At 38.7% G+C, this 21,706-nt stretch overlaps 1 protein-coding gene across 5 annotated transcripts in view; it reads right to left on the reverse strand.

The window, feature by feature from the left end:
- Positions 1-165: 165 nt before the first annotated feature.
- The window catches only part of ZFAND4 (zinc finger AN1-type containing 4), a 77,268-nt gene continuing 55,727 nt past the window's right edge, over positions 166-21,706 (reverse strand). For 3 of the 5 annotated variants that reach the window (XM_006147689.2, XM_006147691.2, XM_006147690.2), the window contains 5 exons: positions 20,176-20,323; positions 8,663-9,835; positions 8,126-8,180; positions 1,802-1,919; positions 166-553 (listed from right to left, as the gene is read on the reverse strand). In XM_006147689.2, coding sequence (XP_006147751.1) covers positions 418-553; positions 1,802-1,919; positions 8,126-8,180; positions 8,663-9,835; positions 20,176-20,323 — 1,630 coding nt within the window. In that variant the 3' untranslated portion in view covers positions 166-417. Of the gene's footprint in view, positions 554-1,801; positions 1,920-8,125; positions 8,203-8,662; positions 9,836-20,175; positions 20,324-20,730; positions 20,786-21,706 lie in introns of those variants that run through there. The other 2 variants (XM_014587557.2, XM_014587556.2) reach the window with 2 other exon arrangements.

Consider the following 21,706-nt stretch of genomic DNA (forward strand, 5'->3'; position numbering starts at 1 on the left):
AAAAAAAAAAAAAAAAAAAGACGTGGTTGATCTGAGCGGAGCCATCACATGCCTATTCATCTCTGTACACATGGAAGCCTGGTTACACAGCCAATAGGAACTTCCTAAAGTGCATTTTTTGAAGAATTATCTAGTAAAATTGCAGTATCAAATATAAAACCCTTAAAATGGGATATGTGATAACAAACCTAAATTATTATAGTATAAAATTTCTGAAACTACTTTTGAAATTTTGATTCAACAAAGAGTAAAGATGTCAAAGACAGTAGCATGCTCATTCTCCGATAGTATACACTGTATGTTTTTGTTATTTGGCAAATCTTTTGGAGTCGAACAAAAATAATGCAGTCTAAACAATATTTCTTCTGTCATTATAATACGATTCCTCGGGCAGAACAGCAAGGTGCAGAGGAAGACTTAGATTTTTGGAAGTTTTGGTGCATTAACCACAGGGTTTGCTTCCTGCAAGTATCTCCTCCCTGCACTCTTGTAATCATAGGTGCAGCTGTGAGTTTCTGCATAGCGATGAGAAGCACAGAAGTTGTTTCCACATCTAAAGCACAAAAAAAGTGTACATGAATAGACATATTTCTAGGAAAGGCCTGTCTTTTTGAGAGAGGAGCTTGACTTCAGGTAGTCCACCAGGAGCCTTTTGGCTCCCTTTGGCCACTTCAGCATTGACACTTCCCTTCTACTCATAAACAAACATGAGCCTCTCCAAAAACAAGTTAATTGTCTACGAATAGGACAGTATCTAATAAAGAATGTATTATGGAATGAAACAGAATATAAACATTTATAAAGTAATAAAATTGCAAAAGCTGATAAATATGTCCACCATTTCTTTATACCTAGTAAACCTGAAAGAACTCGAATTTCTGAACTCAGTCTCATGATAAATTACATAAATAAAACTGCCGAGAAAGAAATTTTAAAATATATATTTCTAGCAATAAGATAAGCTGTTATCATTTAAACAGAATACACTCTAAAAAGCAGCGGTTATTTTCAGTGCCTTGCATCAGCCTAACTATTCTTGGAGGATAACAATCAATATAACTGAAAGAAATAATTAAGGAAAAAAAAATTGAAAACATCATTCATCTGTTTTCAAATAAAAGTATACCATGTAATTGTTAAAATTTACAGTAAATTAATTTGAAATTCAGTCCTGTTTAAAAATATGATATAGAGGAACCAGCAGTTAGCATAATGGCTATGTCGCTGAACTCCCATGTAGCCGACTGCAACTCGAGTCCCGGACCCGGTGGCTTAAACTCAGGCTGGGCGGTGTACGTGCATGCCCAAGATCACAAGAGGAGAATGGAGGTGAAGGGATTGTGGCATGGCCATCCCCCCTGGGGTGTGATTTCTCACTTTTTGTCTCTCTGTCTCTCTCTGTCTTTCTGGCGAGCGCCAAAAACCTCCCCTAAAAATAAATAAATAAATAAAAATTTTAAAAATATGACATAGAATCCTGGGGGAAGGTTTTTCCAGGCAAAATTCAAACAAAACCAAGTATACGTTTCAGAAGACAAAGAAAGTATATTCTCCCTCTGGATTAAATCTCCTAACTGGAAGAGCAGGAGAGGATTTGCTTTCACCTTCAGAAAACTCGTGAGCTATCTACAATACTTGCTCTTTACACGTCAGCCAATTAGAAGTCTGAATGAAGGCTACTATGTGAAGTCATCTTAATGATGTTATGAATGGCCAATTTACATCACGTTTTATTTTGCATAATCCCCATGTTGGATCACCAGAGAGGAAGCATCTCAGCTTTTGCAGAGGGTCAACCTGCCTGCATTCGTAGCTAGTAGCGAGTCCTGTTTTCTTTCCACAAAGAAAACAATGCTTTGTTGTTTTCTTCTTTGTTTGAATAGGGACTTTCACAGGTGGGAGGTGAGGAGTACATTCTCCTGTTTAGAGAAAGGACAACTTTATTAATAATGGGCATAAAATTCTCCATGTCAAATACTATTTAGCAAAACACAAAACATGTTCCTTCCATAGGAAATGTCTATGCCATAAAAGATTAATCTGTGTTATTTTATATTTAACCAGAACCTTCCATGAAGTTGCAGTAGAACTGCTGTTTTTCAAGATACAGTAGGTTTCTATATTACGATCTACATTTTTTTGTACATACCAACACTTTTCAGCATATTAAGGGAAATCAGTTTATTGAAGACATCAAATTTTGACAGAGAAAACAAGCCTGATTCACAATCATACTTGACGAGACCTCTGGGAGCAACGTAACTGTCACACAGTCATGTTATTCATTCACATCACAAGGAGCACCAAAGTATTGCACAACGGGTCCTTTAGTCCTGCTTATAACAAAGAAAGTAAAAACTCATCAAACCATGAACAAGTCATTTATTTCTTTCAAAACTTTGATGTGTTCATTTTTTTTCTTTTTTCTTTTCTTTCTTTCTTTCTTTTTTTTTTTGCGGGGGGGAGAGGTTTTTGCTATTAGGGCGCATATGCTTGCCAGAAAGACAAAGAGAGGCAGAAAGCAAGAAATCACCTACAGAGGGCATGGCCATGCTGCAATCCCTTCTCCTCCACTCTCCTCTCGGATCTTGGGCACGCACGCACATGTGCCTGGTGTGAGTTTAAGCCACCAGGTCAGGGACTCAAACCGCGGTTGACTACATGGCAGTCCAGCAACATAGCCATTACACTAACTGCTGGTCCCTGATATGTTCATTTTTGACATAAAAGAACATGTGCTTTAAGAACAAATCAGTTCACATATGTAAAAACAACTCTAAATTTTCAAATGGGGATCATCAAAATGTTCATAAAAACCATGTATTAAGGAAAAACTATATACAGATTTCAAAATTTTTCTGTACCAAAATAAACTCATACTTTAATTTCATTTTCCCATGAACTTTTAAAAACCTAAATTTCCTCCATGAGTGAGTGACAAGGAAAAAAAAGGGAAGTGGGGAGAGACAGCACTCCTAACTGAGTCTTAATGCCACAGCACATATGCAGCCTCAGTGAAATGCACCTTCTCCATGTATCCAGGGAGGCCTGTAACCCCAGTCTGGGAACTTTCCCCCTGACTTGGACTCACAGAGCAACATGTTTTAGCAATACACCACCGTCCAGCCCCCAAGCTTTCCATGACTTTAATGTCCTCTCTTATGTTATAATTAAATTGCATTAACAGTGAATAACAGGTGCATTCTAGATCACAGTACTACCAGCTTTTCAAAAAATAGTTACTGAATTCTGTGCTGTTGTAGCAACTTGATTTTTTTACCTTAAAATTAAGAATACATCTAGTAGTATATAAGAACTAAATTTATTTAATTACTAAGTGAAATGTCTTTCAGAAATGACAACAAATTCCAATGGAAGGCATATATCTTAGGATATCCAATGGATCTGTCCCTCACTCTTTTGCAAAAACTGGGCCAGCCACCGGTATGGTGATTAAGGCAGCTGGATCCCACATGGCCAACTGCATTCAGTTTGAATCATGGATTCAGCAGCCTGAAAAACACACCAGGCATGTGTACCCAAGTGCCCAAAATCCCAAGGGGAGAACAGAAAAGAAGGGATTGTGGTGTGGCTATTCCCCCTAGTGGGGGAGAGCTACCTTCACCTTCACTTTCACTTTCGCTCACTTGCTCGCCCCTCTCTCCTCCCTCCCTCTCTCTCCCTCCTTCTAGGTGCCCTATGGCAAAAAGAAACACACACACACACACACACACACACACACACACAGATAACCAAGTAAAGCTCATCCAGTAGAAAGAGAGCCAAAAAAGTAACAAAGCAGAGTTCCAGAAGCAAGTTTAGCAGTCACCTGCCTAAAAGGATGGCCAAAACTATGAGAATGAAAAAAATCTCCAAAGGAAATCCTAAAGTGAAAAGAAGACCAATGGAGGAATTTAGTAAGTCAATTAAATAAAACTTACACCAAAACTTACAAAGCCTCTTCTAGGTGATTCAGAATGACAGGGTTATTACTGTGAAAGGAAAGTGTAAATTACACAGCTCTGGTTAGGGGAATCATCACTGTAGGTGGCAGATGATGCCTTGAACCCGAATGAAATCAAATAAAACACACCTGAGGGCAAGCAGAGGGCTAGTTTAAAAAAAAAAAAAAAAAAGGAAATTTAAGATTTAAAAAAGATGAAAACTAAAACAAAAATCTATGACAATGTGATAACCCAGAATTTGCTTTTAAAGGGAAGATAGAGAACGATTTCAAGAATGAGGGCCACACAAATCAAGTAAGGTAAGGAAACAGGTCATGTCCACCAACTCGGTGACCTCAGCAACAGCAATTTCAGAGGGGCAGTATGAGGGAAGTAAAGAAAGCACTGAAGCCCCTCAAAGCTGAGCGTCAGGGCTGAGTACGATGCAGGCTTCTAACAGTGAGTAAGAGCAGAACAGACTTCAGTGTGTGTTAAAAAAAAAAAAATGCAACTGTAACATTAAAAGCAGGTGTATTCCAGTAATCAAATGCAATACGGACATAAAGACAGACACACAGACCAATGGAACAGAATAGAGCGCCCAGACATAAACCCTTGCATATATATTCAAATGATTTTCAATGAAGGTGCCAAGATTATTCAATGAGGAAGGTCAGCGTATCCACATGCAAAAATATGAAGTCAGACTCTTACCTTACACCATTACAGAAATTAACTTAAGGTGGTTCTACACCCTTACCTTACACCATTACAGAAATTAACTTGAAGTGGTTCAAAGGCTTAAATATAAGACCTAAAACTATAAAACTTCTAGCAGAAAACATAGAGGGAAAAGAATCATGGTATTAGATTTGGTGGTGATTTCTTAGTTATGACAACAAAGGCACAGATGACAAAGGAGAAAATAGACAATTTGGACTTTAATAAAATTAAAAACTTGTGCATCAAGACATGTTCAGAGTTGGCTCTACGGCCTGGTGGTTAAAGAAACCAGATTTCACGTGGGCAACTGCACAATTCAAATCCCAGAACTGGTAGCTACGTTTTTCGTGTGTGCGTACACGTGCATGCCCAAAATCCCAAAATGATGGAGAAATGGAGAAGGGACTGCAGCATAACCATCCCACTGGGGGCTGCTTTTTCCTTCGCCTTCCTTCTCTCTCTGACAAGCACATATGCCCTCTGACAATTTTTTTTTTTTTAAAGACAACTCACGGAATGAAAGAAAATTTTGCAAATCATTTATCCTTTAAGAGATTAATATCTAGACTATATAGACTCCTAAAACTCAAGAAAAAAAAAAAAAAACCTGGTGGGGGCAGATAGTGGCACAGCAGTAAAATATAACCATCTACAAAGCAATCCCAGAAGGGAAGGTTTCTGATTCAAGTCCACAAGCCTTCCTGTACATGTGCACTCCATGTACACGTCTGCTGATGCTCTGGGGCTGGCTAAAGGCTGGGAATGGATTGTGGGGCTGAAATTCTGCTGGAAGTACTGTCTATTGCACATGGAAGAAATCAAATAAACTTAAATTTTTTTAAAAAAGCCAATCTGATTCAGGGGACCCAGAAGGTGGTGTGGTGGTTAAGGCGCTGGACACTCCCACAGGGCCAACCACAGTTTCTCACTTTCTCTCTCACTCGCTATCCCTCTCTGATCAAATTTTTTTAACAAAAAGGTGAATAAATAAAATTAAATAATTCTTTTAAAAAATCTGATTCAAAAATGGGTAAAGGATAAGAGTAGACATTACTCCACAGAAAATATACAAATGGCCAATAAGCACACATGAAGCTAATCATTAGATATCAAGATCACTAATTAGGAAATCACTAATTATTTATAGAAATGAAAGTCAATACCACAATAATGTATCACTTCATACTCATTAAGATGGCTACAAGCCAAAAAAAAAAAAAAAAAAAAAACCACCCAGAAAATAACACATATTGATGTGAAGAAACTGGAATCCTTGTACACTGTTGGCAGGAATGTAACACTGTACAACAACTGTGGAAAACAATATGGTGGTTCCTCAAAAATTAAAAACAGGAATACCATATTACCAAAAGCAATTCTACTCCTGGGTATATACCCAAAGTAATTGAAAGCAGGCCTCAAAGAGACAGCTGTACACCCATGCTCATAGCACCATTATTCATAATAAGCCAAAAGTTGGAAATAACCCAGTATCCACTGAAAGATGGGGGAAAAAAAAGCAAAATGCAGTAAATGCATACAATACAATATTATCAAGCCTTAAAAAGGAAGAAAATTCTAACACATGCTACCAACAATTCCAACACATGCCTTAATTCTAACACATTCTACTTTGATGAACATCAAGACATTAAGCTAAATGAAATAAGCTATCATAAAAAAATGCTACACGATTCCACTTCCATAAGGTATCTAGAGTTGTCAAAATCAGAAATATGAAATAGAATGGTAGTTGCCTAAAGCTGTGAGGAGGAGGGATATAAATCATTTATTGAACATAGAATTTCAGTTTTGCAAGATGAGTTCTGGAAAAGGATGACAATGATAGTTACTCAACATGTGAATGTACTTAATGCCCCTGGGCCATACGCTTAAACTTGGTTAAGATGGCACATTTCACAATACAACTATTTACTATAAACTTTTGAAAAAATAAGTGGATACATTAAGACTTTATAATCTTGGGCTTTACACAGGAATGGAAAACAAATCCTAAGTGTCTTTGTGTGTGTGTCTATATGCATGTGTATGCAGTATCTGGTTTTGTTTTCAGACAGGGCCTCTGCTTGTTGCAATCCTCCTTCTTTAGTCTCCTGAGTAGCTGAGAACACATGCAAGTACCATCATGGCCAGCTCTTTCAGACAGCTCTTGCTATGTTGCCCATGCCGGCTATGAGCTTGCAATCCTCCTGCCTCAGCTACCTGAGTAGCTAAGACTGCAGCTGCTTGCCACTTTACCCAGCATTTTACCATGGGCTGGAAGTAGAACCTGGGTCTCCCATGTGGTCTCAGCCTGCCAAGCAGTAGTTAGGCCCCTAAGTGGATCTTCAAAACAAGAAACATGGCTCAGCTGCAATGCTGCAGGTGCCAGGGCACCATTCTGCCATGCACATTAAGACTGTGTCAATTCTAGGTGGATCATAGCATGACAAGACCCTGTTGAGGGTACATATTTCTCTTTCTCTCTCATTAAAGAAATAAAATAAGTAAGCTTAAAAAATAACATACACTCACATGACCACCTTAATATAAAAATATCTTGTTAAACCTCAGGCTGGCTGGCTCTGTGGCCTGGTGGTTAGGGTGGTTAGATTCCACATGGCCAGCTGCACAGTTTCAAGTTTCGGACCAAGTGGCTTGAGAAACGGGCTGAGTGTACATGCATATGAGCCCGGAATTCCAAAAGGAGGGGAAGTGGAGGGGAAGAGAGATCAAGGCACAGCCATTCAGGACCAGGTGCTTTCCCCTCTCCCTCTCTTTGGTGAGTACATGCATGCCCTAGCAAAAAAAACAAAAACAAGAAACTTGGGCCTTAAAAAGTGGCACATCTTTAGTAATGAGTTTCCCATCTCTGGTCTGATTATTAAAATGCTAAGAAAGATGAGTAATGGCTTCCCACCTCTTTGAAGATAATGACTGGTTGGTGCATCTTTAAGGTGTCACTATTCATAGAAGGAAGTACTTATACTCCCTTCTGCTACTATGCCTTGGAAAGGGCTGGTCCTACAGACTGTCCCTTTCTGTTATTCAGAAATAATCTGCTGATCAAAAATAGATTCTTTACTACCTCCCTGACTTCTGACGAAGATGTTAAAAAACACTTTTCTTGAATATTTCCTCAAAACCCATCCAGCAGCCCACTTTGCTCCAGGAGAGCCAGTGATGGGGGAAGGTGGCAACTACATGTTAATTCTGAGCTAGTCTTGGCTTTTCACCATACCTCTTTCCAGACATAATATTTCAATTCAGATTGTATTTTATTCTTCACATATGTCCTACAATGAGTTCTCACAGTCATTTTCTTAATTGGGAAAAAGTTTAGGGAGAGAGTTTCCATTATATCTTACAGAGAAGGTTCTCGTTTCTCTTTAAAAACTCAACAGGAAGCAAAATGATTATTAGCCCTTGTATTGTTTCCAAGGTTATCTGTAGCTTACCTATTCTTTTCCCTGCTGCTGCATTATTTCCATTCGCTCCAGTGCCACGGCCAGACTACGATTAAAACACAAAACATCTACAGAGATGAGTCCATGAAGAAATAGATCACCAAACATGAAATATTTAATATTTTATTACTAAGATGCTGTTGGGCTTCCACTTAAAATTAATTAATTTTTGCTTAATTAAATTAACTTGGAGCCTGAGTCCCACATCTGGCAATATTGTGCTTATTATTTATCTTTAAGAGAATAAAATTTGATGGCTCAAAAAAAGAGTTCTTCCTTGGAAAAAATATTTTGCATTTGAAAATATGTGATAAGCTGTTTATGTGAACTATTTTCAAATTACAGTCTTCAATTCAAATTCAATCACCAAAAAGGTCTTCTACAAACCACATAAACACATTCAGAGAAACTTATAGGAAAAAAAATACCCAACTTTAGCTCTCTTCATTTACGTAAACAAAAAACTTTAAACATGTTAAATCACTACGAGGATAATTAGGTAAAGCACGTTGAAAGAAAAATACTTACTGAAAAAAATTCTGTAGGTTCTAATTGGGGAGAACTCTTCCTAAGGCTTTCTTCCTGAAAATGGTGGAGGTTCATAGAGAGCCCTATTCCAGAGGACCAAAGCCAGCTTGCCCCACGTGTGCTCTGTAAACTGTCTCTGCTTGTGCTCCGGGCCAGTGAAGCAAGAAAACCAATATTATTTACACAACCAACAGGCTCTTTAGAAGCCTTATTAGCCATTTCTGTGATATCCCGAGCCTCAACTTTAGAAATAACATCAGATCTTTTCCCAGGTGAATCAACTTTTACACCTCGAAAGCGAGTAGTCCTAGAGAAAGAAGAATCAGTTATGTTTCGAACATCCAATGGCCGAAGCACATTTTGTGAAGAAGACTGAAGGTTCCCAGACTCAAAACATTTGGACTGTCTCTGTGGTTTCACTAGAGAATTATGTAGTGACCCTGGTGCAGAACAGCGAAGAGGTGACAGAAGTGTATTCTTGTGAGGACTTAAATCGCGGTGGCTAAGAACTGAAGCCTCTCCTGACTCACCACTTAACATTCTTGCAACATGTTTAAGGTGCTGCTCTGTTGCTTTCAAGCCTTTATCACCATGAGGAAGTAAGAAGTCTGGATTTACCTTCCGTATACCTTCTAAGCCACTGTTCTGTTCGTCGGCATTTCCTTCCATGAGTGAAGCGAACGAACTCACTTCTGGTAGAAGGGATTCTTCAGTTACACATTCTTCTGAAGTTGGAAATAAGACAGTGTCATCCTCATTATTAGATGGCAGATTTCCTGAGAAGTGTTTTGTGCGTCGAGGCATGGAAGAGCCAAGATGGAGAATAGAATCAGTGAGCTCTTTGTCATTTTCAAACTCCACTTGAGGTATCTGAGGTGTTAGTTTGATGCTACTGTTGGAATGAGACAATATGTTACTCTCCCAGTTATCATCTTCCTTAAGAAATTCACTAGTGATAGACGATATGGGTCTATCAGCAGGATGCTGAGTTGCCAAACTTGAAATTGCGTTCTTGGATGTTTCAGGTAGATAGGGATTCCCAGGAGATGGCGAACAAGATTGCCCAATGTGAGGGAGGACCCTTAACAACCTGTGGCGAGCTGCTGCTGTAGAACTACTAGAAGGTCGAGGAGCTATAGGTGGGCGAGGTTTTATCTTGATAGCTTTCTTAGGCTAAAAGAAAAGAGTGAATATATAATGCCTTTACATGGTTATTTTCTCTGCCTCTTAACAAAAATAAATGAAGAAAATGTTACTTACCACATAACAAGTTAGCCCTTATTAACTTGATTTAAAATATTTAAAAGATTAAAATATTAAAGTTATGACTGAGAATGTTATCTTCCTTTATTGAGTATAATTTGCAGAGACTGTTAAAAAATAATTTTGCTTTATTTTTCTATTGATTATTTCTGAGTTTTACTGACAAGAAAATGAATGGCAGGCTGGCTCTTTGGCACAGCAGTAATGCACTGCTCAGCACAGGTGAGATCCACACAGCAATCGTGGTTGGAATCCTCAGCCTGGTCAGCCTGAAGCACAGTAGGGCATGCACATGAGTGCCCAGGAGCCTCTGGCCTAGAGGACTGGAGAAGGGTGACAGCATGTGACCAAACTCCGTGAATGGTGTCCACTCTATGTGCATGTGCTCTATCATGAAGAAAGAAAATGTGTTTTAAAAGAAAATTAACCAATTATGTTAGATATGACATGGCTGACTTATTATATATCCCAATGAGTTTTCCTAGTAGGATGAAAAGCATTTGACTAGGTAGGTATGCAGAAAAAAGGTCAACAGGTCTATGCTGCTATCTTTGAAAAGGTTTGCTTGCAAGGTTGGCCCTTGGCAGATTTCTGTGAACTTATATTTCAGGAGGGCTCCCATGACCCTAACTGATAAAGGTGGCTTATAGTGCTTAAACTGATTGAACAATATGTTTTACGCCGAATACCTGCTTTCCTTCTGGGTGTCTGAAATGTAGATGCTAGGAAGAAAGCGCCCACATAAACAAGCCCAATGAGATCTCTGGCATAGTCTCCAACCAGCTTCCTCAGTAGGCACCATACCACGTGCACTGTCACAGTTTATTGGTAGAGGAATACAGCATGTCCTGGGAGAGGATTCTAGAAAGCTCGTACCTGATTTCCTCAGGAATTGGCTCCATATGACTTTTTCCTATGCTGATTTTGCTTTGCATTCTTTTGCTATAGTAAATCTTTTTTTTTTTTTTTTTGAGAGGTTTTTGCTACAGGATATGTGTGTTCGCCAGAAAGAGGGCCAGGAGAAATCACTCCCCAGGGGGGATGGCCACGCCACAATCCCTTCTCCTCTATTCTCCTCTCGGGATCCTGGGCATGCACGCACACGCACCCAACATGAGTTTAAGTCACCAGGTCTGGGACTCCAACCGCAGTTGACTACATGGGAGTCTAGCGACATAGCCATTACACTAACTGCTGGTCTCCTGCTGTAGTAAATCTTGGCTGTGAGTATATACACCATATAGTAAATAGTACTGTGAATCTTTCCAGCACATCATCAAACCTGGGAGTGGTCTTGGGGCTCCCTGGAGTAGTATGTTTTAATAAAGATATCACAAAAATTTATGATCTTATGGATAAAGTAGAGAACTAAAGATAAGAAACTTTACATTTAAAAATAAACAAAATGGTAGCCAGCAGATACCTGCATGGGATGGAATATTTGATGATAAACCACTCCTACTTATAAGGAAAAGTTGTGAACATACAGAAACTCACAGATTACTTTTTTTTGGAGAGGTTTTCGCTATAGGGAGCGTGCGCTCACCAGCCAGACAGAGACAGACATAGAGACAGAAAGTGAGAAATCACCCCCCAGGGGGGATGGTCACGCCGCAATCCCTTCTCCTCCATTCTCCTCTTGGGATCTTGGGCACGCACGCACACACGCCCGGCGTGAGTTCTAAGCCACCGGGTCCAGGACGCGAACCACGGTCAACTACGTGGGAGTCCAGCAACATAGCCATTACGCTAACTGCTGGTTCCCGAGATTACTTTTTTAATAAGCCTTTCCTAAGGAATTTTCTGGAGATGAACTTCTTCCAACCAAAAAGAATGAGGAAACTTCAATAAATAAATTGACATATGTGTCTCCTGATTATTGCAATGAAAAGAGTATGTCGTCTATGTAATATTCCTGCTAGGAATGTTTAATCTGCATCTAAGCATGATGAAGCTATCAGACAAATCCAAATTGAGAGATATTTTATGAACCAACTGGTCTAAACCCTTTAGAAACACAACACTACCAAGCACATTATTGAGACCTGGGAACTATGAATATAGATGACATAATGTGCATTAGTGATAAATTACACAAGTGGAGTAAAGATTGTAAATATTGTGGTCATGTAGGAGAAGCTCTTTATCCTTAGGAGATACATGCTGAATGAAACATTGTGGGGAAGTGTTGTAATATCTGCAACTAACCCCCAAATGGGTGACATTTTTAAAAAATGGAGAGAGAAAGCAAATGTGGGAAAATATTAATTGGTGAATCTAGGTAAAGTGTATACAGATGACTCACTCACTGTGAGTCTTACAACATTTCTGAAGAATTAAACATTTTCAAAACTGAAAAGGTAAAATCAGGTTTCAAACAAATGCTGTGAGAATTCATTGCCAGAAACCCTAAATAAAAAGAAATACTAAAATAAATAATACAGACAGAAAGAAAAATTCATTAAGGAAAGCATGTAACTGTAGAAAAAAATACAGATTGAGACCAGCAGATGGTATAATGGTTACATCGCTGGACTCCCATGGTTCAAGTCCTAGACCTGGTGGCTTAAAACACACCAGAACTGAAAACGGAGTCTCAAAGTGCTATTTGTACAACCACATTCACAGCACCATTATGCACAATAGCCAAAGGTGGAAACAACCCAGATGGCCATTAAGAGATGAACAAATAGGGACCAGCAGTTGGTGTAATGGCTATGTCACTGGACTCCAATATAGTTGACTGTGGTTCAAGTCCTGGGCCCGGTGGCTTAAACTCATGCTGAGTGCGTGTGCATGTGTGCCCAAGATCCCAAGAGGAGAATGGAGGAGAAGGGATTGTGGCATGGCCATACCCCCCCGGAGGGGGGGGCTTGGTTTTTCACCTTCTGTCTCTCTGTCACTGTCTTTCTGGCAAGCACATGCGCCCTTTAGCAAAAACCTCTCAGAAAAAAAAAAAAAAGAGAGATGAACAAATAAAATGTGGTATATACATGCAATGGTATATTACTCAGTCTTAAAAAGAAAGGAAATTCTGACATAACCTACAACATGGATGAACCTTGGGACATTATACTAAATGAAATAAGCTAGTCACAAAAAGACAGATGTATGACTCCATTGACATGAGGTAGCTAGAATTGTCAAATCCATAGAAACAAAGTAAAATGGAGACTGCCTGAGGTTAGGAGGAGAAGTAAATAGGGGGGTGCTTTATAATGAGTACAGAGTTTTGTAAGATAAAGAAGTTTTGTAAGATAAAGAAGTTCTGGAAATTGCTTACATAACAATGTGAATATATTTAACAAAACTGAACATCTTTATACATTTAAAGATGGTTAAACTTACACATTTTATCTTGTACGTCTTTTACCATAATTAAAAATAAAATTAGGAACCAGGAGATGGTGTAATGGTTACGTCGCTGGACTCCCACATAGTCAACCACAGTTCAAGTCCATGACCCAGCAGTTTAAAACTCACACCAGGCACGTGTGCATGCATGCCAAAATCTCAAGAGGAGAATGGAAGTGAAGGAATTGCGGGGAGTGGGGGAGATTTCTCCCTTTCTGTCTCTATGGTAAGAGCATGAGTCTTACAGGAAAGAAATCATTCATTCATTCATATATACATGCATACATTCATACATGCATAAATAAATAGATAAATATTGGGCCGACTGTGGTAGCACAGAGGTAAATCAGTACTCTGAAATGCTGAAGCCACGTAGGAAGGTCCTGGGTTTGCAATCCAAGGTCTCCTTTTTCATGCCAGGCATGTGTAAAAAAATGGCATAGAACCTAGATGGATAAATTAGTGTTCACTGCGAAATTCTTTCCATTTTGCTATATGTTAAAAAAGAAAGGAAAACTACAAACCAATTTCTCTCAAACACAAATCCTAAATAAAATATTAGCAAATTAAATCTAAAGACATGAAAAGGAAAATACATCACCAATACAATGAACTAGTGGTGGTTAGGGCACTGGACTCCCACATGCAGAACATGGTTTGAGTCCCTGATCTGGCAGCTTGCTTCCTCACTCCTTCTCCCCCCGCTTTTCTCTCAGGTAAGTGCATATACCCTGTAGCAATTTTTTTTAAATAATAATAATGAAAATAAAATTTAAAAATTATTTTAAAAAGTTTATTCCAAGGCTAATGATTTCATATTTTAAAAAAAGAAATCAATTACCACAATATCAGAATTTGTTTTTTACTCAGTGTATAATACTTTTCTTTAAGAGAGATTTTTTCTATAAAGTGCATGTGCTCGCCAGAGAGACACAGAGAGACAGAAAGCAAGAAATCTCTCCCCAGGAGAATAGTCACACTGTATTCCCTCCTTCCTCCGTTCTCTCAGGATTTTGGGCACACACGAACAGGTGTCCGGCATGAGTTTTAAGCTGCCAGGTCCAGGACTTGAACTGTAGTCGACTATGTGGGAGTCCAGCAATGTAACCATTATTTTATTTCCCTTTGGACTTCTTTTTTGACCAGTCAGTTACTTGAAAGTGTGTTATTTTAAACATCAGAGGGGCTGCCCCCATATCCTAATGATTAAAGGAGCCAGAGCCCACGAGAGTAATCAAGGTGGCTCAAATCCTAGCCCCAGATGCTTGAAAAACATGCTAAGTGCACATGTGTGTGATCAAAATTCCAGCAGGATAGAGAAGGGATTGCAGCATGACCACATTCTATTGAAAGGGTGCTTTCTCTCTCCTCTCTCTCGTTGGTGAGTACAAATACTATTTAGAAAAAAAAATCAAGAGATTTTCCCAATGTTATTCTGTATTGATTTCTAATTTTATTCTGCTGTAATCAGGGAATTTTTTTTAATTATTTGAATCTTTTAAAATTTAGTGGAACTTGATTTACGGCATGCAATACCTTTTATCTTGGTTCTATTCACACTTAAAAAGAAGTATGTAGGGCCAGCAAGTGGAGTTAAGGTTACTGGATTCCACATGGCCAACTCCATGGTTTAGAGTCCAGGATCCAGCAGCCTGAAAAACATGCTAGGCATGTGTGTGTGCATGCCCTGAATCCTGAGAGGAGAGTGGAGGGGAAGGGACTGCAGCATGACCACCACCACCCCTCCCCTTAGAGGTGCTTTCTCACGTTCCCTCTCTCTTTATCCAGGGAGCACATGAGAGCACATGTATCCTATAACAAAAATGTTAAATAAAGCGAAAGAAAAGAAAAATGTATTCTGCTGTTGTTCAGTGCAGTATTTTGTAAATATCAGTTAAGTAGATTGATAGTGTTATTAAAAGTATAATATCCTAAGAACCAGCAGACAGTGTAATGGTTACGTTGCTGGACTCCCACATAGTTGACTGTGGTTTGAGTCCCAGACCCAGCAAGTTAAAACTCACACTGTGCCTGTGTGCATGCGTGTCCAAAATCCCAAGAGGAGAATGGAGGAGAAGGGATTGTGACATGGCCACCCCTGCCCTCACGGGAGGTGATTTCTTGCTTTCTATCGCTCTGTCTCTCTCTGAATCTCCAGCAAGCACAAGCAGCCTATACTAAGAAATCTCTCAAAAAAAAAAAAAGTCTAATATCCTTTCTGATTTTCTGTTCTATCAATTTTTGAGAATGGGGATGATGAAATGTTAAAATAGAAGTATTTTTCTATTTCTCTGTGTGGTTTTGGCTTTATGCATTATAAAATTTTATGACTTGATGCATAATATTTAGTATTGTGGAGAAAAGACTTTAACTTTTGGTTCCTTTATTCTTTTTAAAAAAGTTTTTTTAAATTGTATTCAATCACTGTACATCTTTACAGTGTACAACACGGTTTTTCCAACACAAAAATTGTGCATATTAGGAAAGATTTTCTTTAGTACAGGTTAGATCAATTGTTCTCTATCTCAGAAAAACTCTTTACCCGACTTTATATTATATAAAGAAAAATTCAGATGAATTATGAATATAAATGAGAAAAGAACAACCATAAAGCTTTTGGAGTAAAACATACCAAAATGTCTTCAAAACTTCTGGTAGAAGGAACCAGCAGTTAGCGTAATGGCTATGTCGTTGGACTCCCATGTAGTGGACTGCAGTTTGCGTCCCAGACCTGGTGGCTTAAAACTCACGCCGGGCGCGTGTGCGTGCGTGCCCAAGATCCCGAGAGGAGAATGGAGGAGAAGGGATTGCGGCATGGCCATCCCTCTGGGGGGTGATTTCTCACTTTCTGTCTCTATGTCTCTCTCTGTCTGTCTGGCGAGCGTACACGCCCTATAGCGAAAAAACCTCTCAAAAAACAAAAACAAACAAACAAACAAAAACTTCTGGTAGAAAATATTTCATTAGGGACCAGCAGTTTGTGTAATGGCTATGTTGCTGGACTCCCATGTAGCCGACCGCAGTTCAAGTCCCAGACCTAGTGGCTTAAACTCACACTGGGCACATGTGCGTGTATGCCCAAGATCCTGAGAGGAGAATGGAGGAGAAGGGATTGCGGCATGGCCATCCCTCTGGGGGGTGATTTCTCACTCTCTGTCTTTCTATCTTTCTTTTGTCTTTCTGGCAAGTGTATGGGCCCTATAGCAAAAATCTCTCAAAAAAAAAAAAAGAAAGAAAGAAAATATTTCATTAAAAGATTAGAAAAAGTACTGATCAGAAAAGTAACGCTGATAAATCATAATATGTCAGAATTAAGATTATTCATTAAAGGAAATAAGAAAGTCAGAGTAAGCTGTAAAGGCGAGGTGGAGATTCAGTGGTAATGCAAGGGGACCCACATGGAAAAGGTCTGGGTTTACACCCAGAACCTCCCTGAGCATGCCCGGCATGCACACTCATGTCCATAACGTGGCCAGCTGGTACCGGGAATGGATTACGGCATGTGGACCCTGTTAGGAATATCTGTCTCTCTTCCTCTTTTCAACCTCATGGAAGAAATCAATAAATAAATGTTTCCAAAGAAAGAAAGAAAAAGCCACAGAGTGTTAGAAATATCTTCAAATTACACATCTGACAACTTAAATACACAGTACATAAAAATGCCTACAAATCAATAAGCAAAAGGTAGATAACCCAATTAAAACATGAGCAAAAGATTCCAACACACACTTTACAAAAGACAATTATTGGGACCAGCAGATGGAGTAATGGTTACATCACTGGACTCCCACATAGTTGACCGCAGTTTGAGTCCCAGACCCGGCGGCCTAAACTCAGGCCAACCTGGCTGCTTAAACTCATGTCAAGCGCCTGTGTGTGCATGCCCAAGATCCCAAGAGAATGGAGAAGGAATGATGGCATGGCCACGCTCCCTGCGGGTGATTTCTTGCTTTCTATTTCTCTGTCTCTATCTTTCTGGTGAGTGCACATGCCCTATAGCAAAAACCTCTTCCCCTCCCCATAAAAAAAGACAATTATCAAGGCCAGAAAAAGGCATAATGGTTATGTCGATGGACTCCCATCGATCGTGGTTCAAGTCCCGACCTGGTGGCTTAAAACTCATGCCACGCACATGTGTGTGCATGCCCAAAATCCCAAGAAAGAGGAGAAGTCATCCTCCCTGGGGGCTGATTTCTCACTTTCTGTTTCTGTCTCTCTGGCAAGCACACACATCCTACAGCAAAAAATTTCTCAAAAAAAAAAAAAAAGACAATTATCTGGGTGAGCAATAAGCAAGTGAGAAGTCAACATTATCCCTCATTAGATAAATATAAAAAAAAACCACTATAGACCCACAAGAATGGTTAAAATTTTTTAAATTTTAAAAACTGACAATACGAAGTACTAGCAAGGATGTGGCACAAACTAGAAAGCTTGTGTTGCTGATGGGAGTTCATACTGGTTCAAACGTTTTGCAAACTTGTTTTTTTGGCTGCTAAAGTTAAACATATGAGAGAAAAGTGTGTGGAAAACTAGAACTAAAGAAAGTTTATTTGGGGGCAAAAAAAAAAAAAGTAAAGCAGTGGATAGTTTTTTCATAATACAGATTTTTCATGAATTCTCTGAAGACCCCTCATATATCTTTCCTATGACACTGCAAGACAATTGCTAGGTATATGCCCCAAAGAAAAGAGTACATATTGGGGGCCAGCAAGTCAGTGTGGTGGTTAAGGATGTTAGATCCCCACATAACCAACCACAGTTCAAGTCCTGGACCTGGTGGCTTTCTCTCTCTCTCTCTCTCTCTCTCTGTGTGTGTGTGTGTGTTCAACTTTACTTTAACAAAGTTAAATAAAATACTTCTTTAAAAAAAAGAAGAGTGCACATGTCTACCAAAGAATGTATAAGAATGTTCAAAACACTTTGATAAGAGCTGAAAGCTGAAGACAACTCAAATGTATATAATGAGAAGAGAGAAACAAATTGAGGAAAAACACAATGTAATAGTATATAGCGATAAAAAAGAACTGATATGGGGCTGGCAAGTGGCATAGTGGTAAAGGGCCCTAGACATCCACATGGCCGACCACAGTTTGAGTCCCAGACCTGGCGGCTTGCTTTCTCTCTCTCACTCTGTTTCTCTCTGGTCAAATTAAAATAAATACATAAATGGATAAATAAAGTTGAATAATTCTTAAAAAAAAAAAAAAGAATTCATATATGCAACATTACGGATGAGTAAAAAAAAAAGTTCAACATAGCACAGCAAAAGAAACCAGACCAAAAAGAAATAGTCTTTGTTTCAATTTATATGAAGTTTAAGAACAGAAAAACTTATCTATGGTAATAGATGCAAGAACAGTTACTTCTGGGAGTAGGTAAAGGTAGACACTGATAAGTCAGCAGGTGGTGTGGTGGTTAAGGTGCTGGACTCCCACATGGACCTGGTGCTTTGCTTTCTCACTTTTTTTCTCTCTTTGTCTCTTTCTGGTGAGTGCATGCAGTGCATAACAAATTTAAAAATAATAATAATGATAAATAAAATTAAGTAAATAATTATTTAAAAACAGAGATCAGCAGGTGGTGTGATTATGGCACTGGACACTCCCACATGGTCGACCACAGTTTCAGTCCCTGAACCTGGCGGCTTGTTTTCTTTCTCACTTTCCCTCTCTCTCATTGTGTATCTCTCTCTGGTCAAATTAAAAATAAACTAATGAATAAATAAAATGAAATAATTATTTAAAAAACAAATAAAAGGTAGGCATTGAGTGTGTAAGATTATGAGGAACCTTCCAGAGAAAAGACAGGTTCTATTTTAGTTTGTGTTGTGCCTACATTGAGTATATACAAATGTAAAAGTGCCTCAAGTGGTATATTCAAGATTTGTGAATTTTACTTTATATTAAAAGGGTGATCTATCAACAGAGTGAAAAGGATAGCAACAGTGATATGTATGACAAAGGACTTATATCCTGAATATATAAATAACTCCAAAAATAAAAATCATTAAGGAAAAAAAATACAGTCCAATAGAAAAATGGGCAAAAGACATGAACAGGTGTTCTACCAGAAAGGATATCCAAACATCCAATAAACATATGAATAGCATTCACCTTCCCTGATCACCAAAAAAATGCAAATTAAAGCCATTATATAGTAATGAGGATGGCAAAAATAAGAAACCATGCCAAACATTAGTAAGAATTTGGTAAATCTGTAATTCTCACTCACTGCTCAAAATAATGTAAATTGGTTCAATTGCTTTTGAAAATTGACAATATCTACTAAAGCTAAACATATGGTTGGCCCCATAGCACAGCAGTTAAGTACTGTGCAAAGAGAGCTGGATCCTATGGCCAACTGAGGTTCAAGTCCTGGCCGTAGCAGCTTAAAACATATGCTGGGCATATGTGTATGCCCATGATCCTGACAGGATGAAGAAATGGAGGAAAACATGATTGTAGTATGACCAGGCCTCCTTTGGGGATGCACATGCTTTCTCTGAATGTGAACGTGTAAACTCTCTGATGATATAAGTACATGAAGCTGAATGTAGTCCATGTTATCATCCATAATAAGTAAGTATGAACGTTAGCATTTTAAAAACGAGTGCAGGTTTAAGATTAAGCTATCTTTTATTATCCTTCTTACCTCTAAAGTTATGAAATTTTAAAAATTATTAATTATTTTAAGTGTAGTATTATCTTTTTGGAAATGTTGCTGGCCTATAAAAATCAATTAATCACTTTTAACATCTCAATAAATGAGGCCAGAAACTTGAAATAAACACAATTTTATACATTTTTTTCTTCCATAATTACCAACAGACTTCCTTGCTGTGAGCACTGCAGGGTAAGTTAGAGAAAAGCCTGGCCAAGTGCCAACAGCTTCACCTTTTTGCTGAGATTCATGTTTTCCATCTTAGCCTTCAGCAGCTTCATCTTATTCATAGTTATGGAATTTTCAATTATCTGTTGCCCAGAAGGAGAAGGCTCAATTTCTTCATCCTCATCGGTATACAAATTATACACAGAACCACCACTGCAAAGAAAACAGTAACTACATGAAATTTGCTTGATACCTGCTCAGTGACTAAAAGTAGTCTAAGTACAATAGCAACTACACATTTTGCGAATGACGTAACAGTAAGTCTGGCCCAGCTCCGGTGCATCGCTGCACACTGGGGTCATGCAGGGTTTGGCTCCTGCACCAACTCAGACAGGCTGGGTGCGGTGGAACGTGCCTGGAATCCTAGCTAACTGGAAGGCGAGGGCAGAGGTCCACAATGGCAAGATGCTATCAAAAATATCCCCCAATAAAAAATTAAACAAAACCATTATATCAATTTTGTCAAGGAAAATATATTTCCAAAAATGTGTATTTCTGAGAAAATACTAAGTAAGGAAAACTTCATGATCTAGTGTTACTGAAAGTTGAATACAGCTGACCTTCTCTGAGTCCGTATCTCTTAAGTGAAGATCTTTGGCACCTGCTTACATCATTCCCAAAGTGTCAAAATCCATTTCCACAAGAATGTTCTGATTTCATTTTATCACCAGGGCTCTCTATTGCACAACCACCACAGGCTGATCAGATTTCCCTCAACCAGAATGAGAAAAAAACTGACAAAAAAGAGGCACCAATGTTTACTCATCCTGAGGTGATGAAAAAAAAAGGAACTCATATTTGGGTATCATAAGACTATTTTCTACCCTTAAGGAACAAAAATATGTTTTAAATAAGGATAACTTAATGTTTTCTAAGTGTGTTGGGAAATATAACCACCTATAATAACAATCAATTTTAACATGATAAAACAAATCTACCCAGTCTAGTCATAACACAAATGATCACATTAGGCATTTCAATTACTAATCAACCACCATGATACTTATTCATACTTTAAATAGCTACTGTTTGGAGTTCCTCTTCTTTGGTTGCATAAAATAATGACACGTATCACACCACGCTCACATTTACATTTACCTGTCTGCCTTCTCTATGTAAGCAAGGTGGAAGCAGATGTTCATCTTCCTAGCCTTTGCACCTGACACAGTTCTTCACACACATAAAGTTTGATAAACTGAACCCAAACATTAAAATTTCATATATGTTTTAAATGAGAAAATTAGAACAGGGAGGACTGGGGGCGGGAAAGTACACCATATTGGCAAACAGTTAAAACTTCAAACAGAGCAGAGTAAGAATTTGTATCAGTTACCATACCTGACTTACTTATATGAGGACTAATGAATCTATGCGAGAGAAGTAGGAGGGTTAGTAATATTTCCCGTTTTATATGGCTGTAAGAAATGGAAACGGTTTAGGATAGCTTTATCAGGAAACATTCTACATTTCTAAAGAACCTGCCACCATCACAAGGCTGGGGGGGGGGGGGAGGGGGGGGTGGCGCCCCTTTCTCAC

This window comes from Tupaia chinensis, unplaced genomic scaffold (genome assembly GCF_000334495.1).
Source record: "Tupaia chinensis unplaced genomic scaffold, TupChi_1.0 Scaffold000217_1, whole genome shotgun sequence".
Classification (NCBI taxonomy): Eukaryota; Metazoa; Chordata; class Mammalia; order Scandentia; family Tupaiidae; genus Tupaia; species Tupaia belangeri.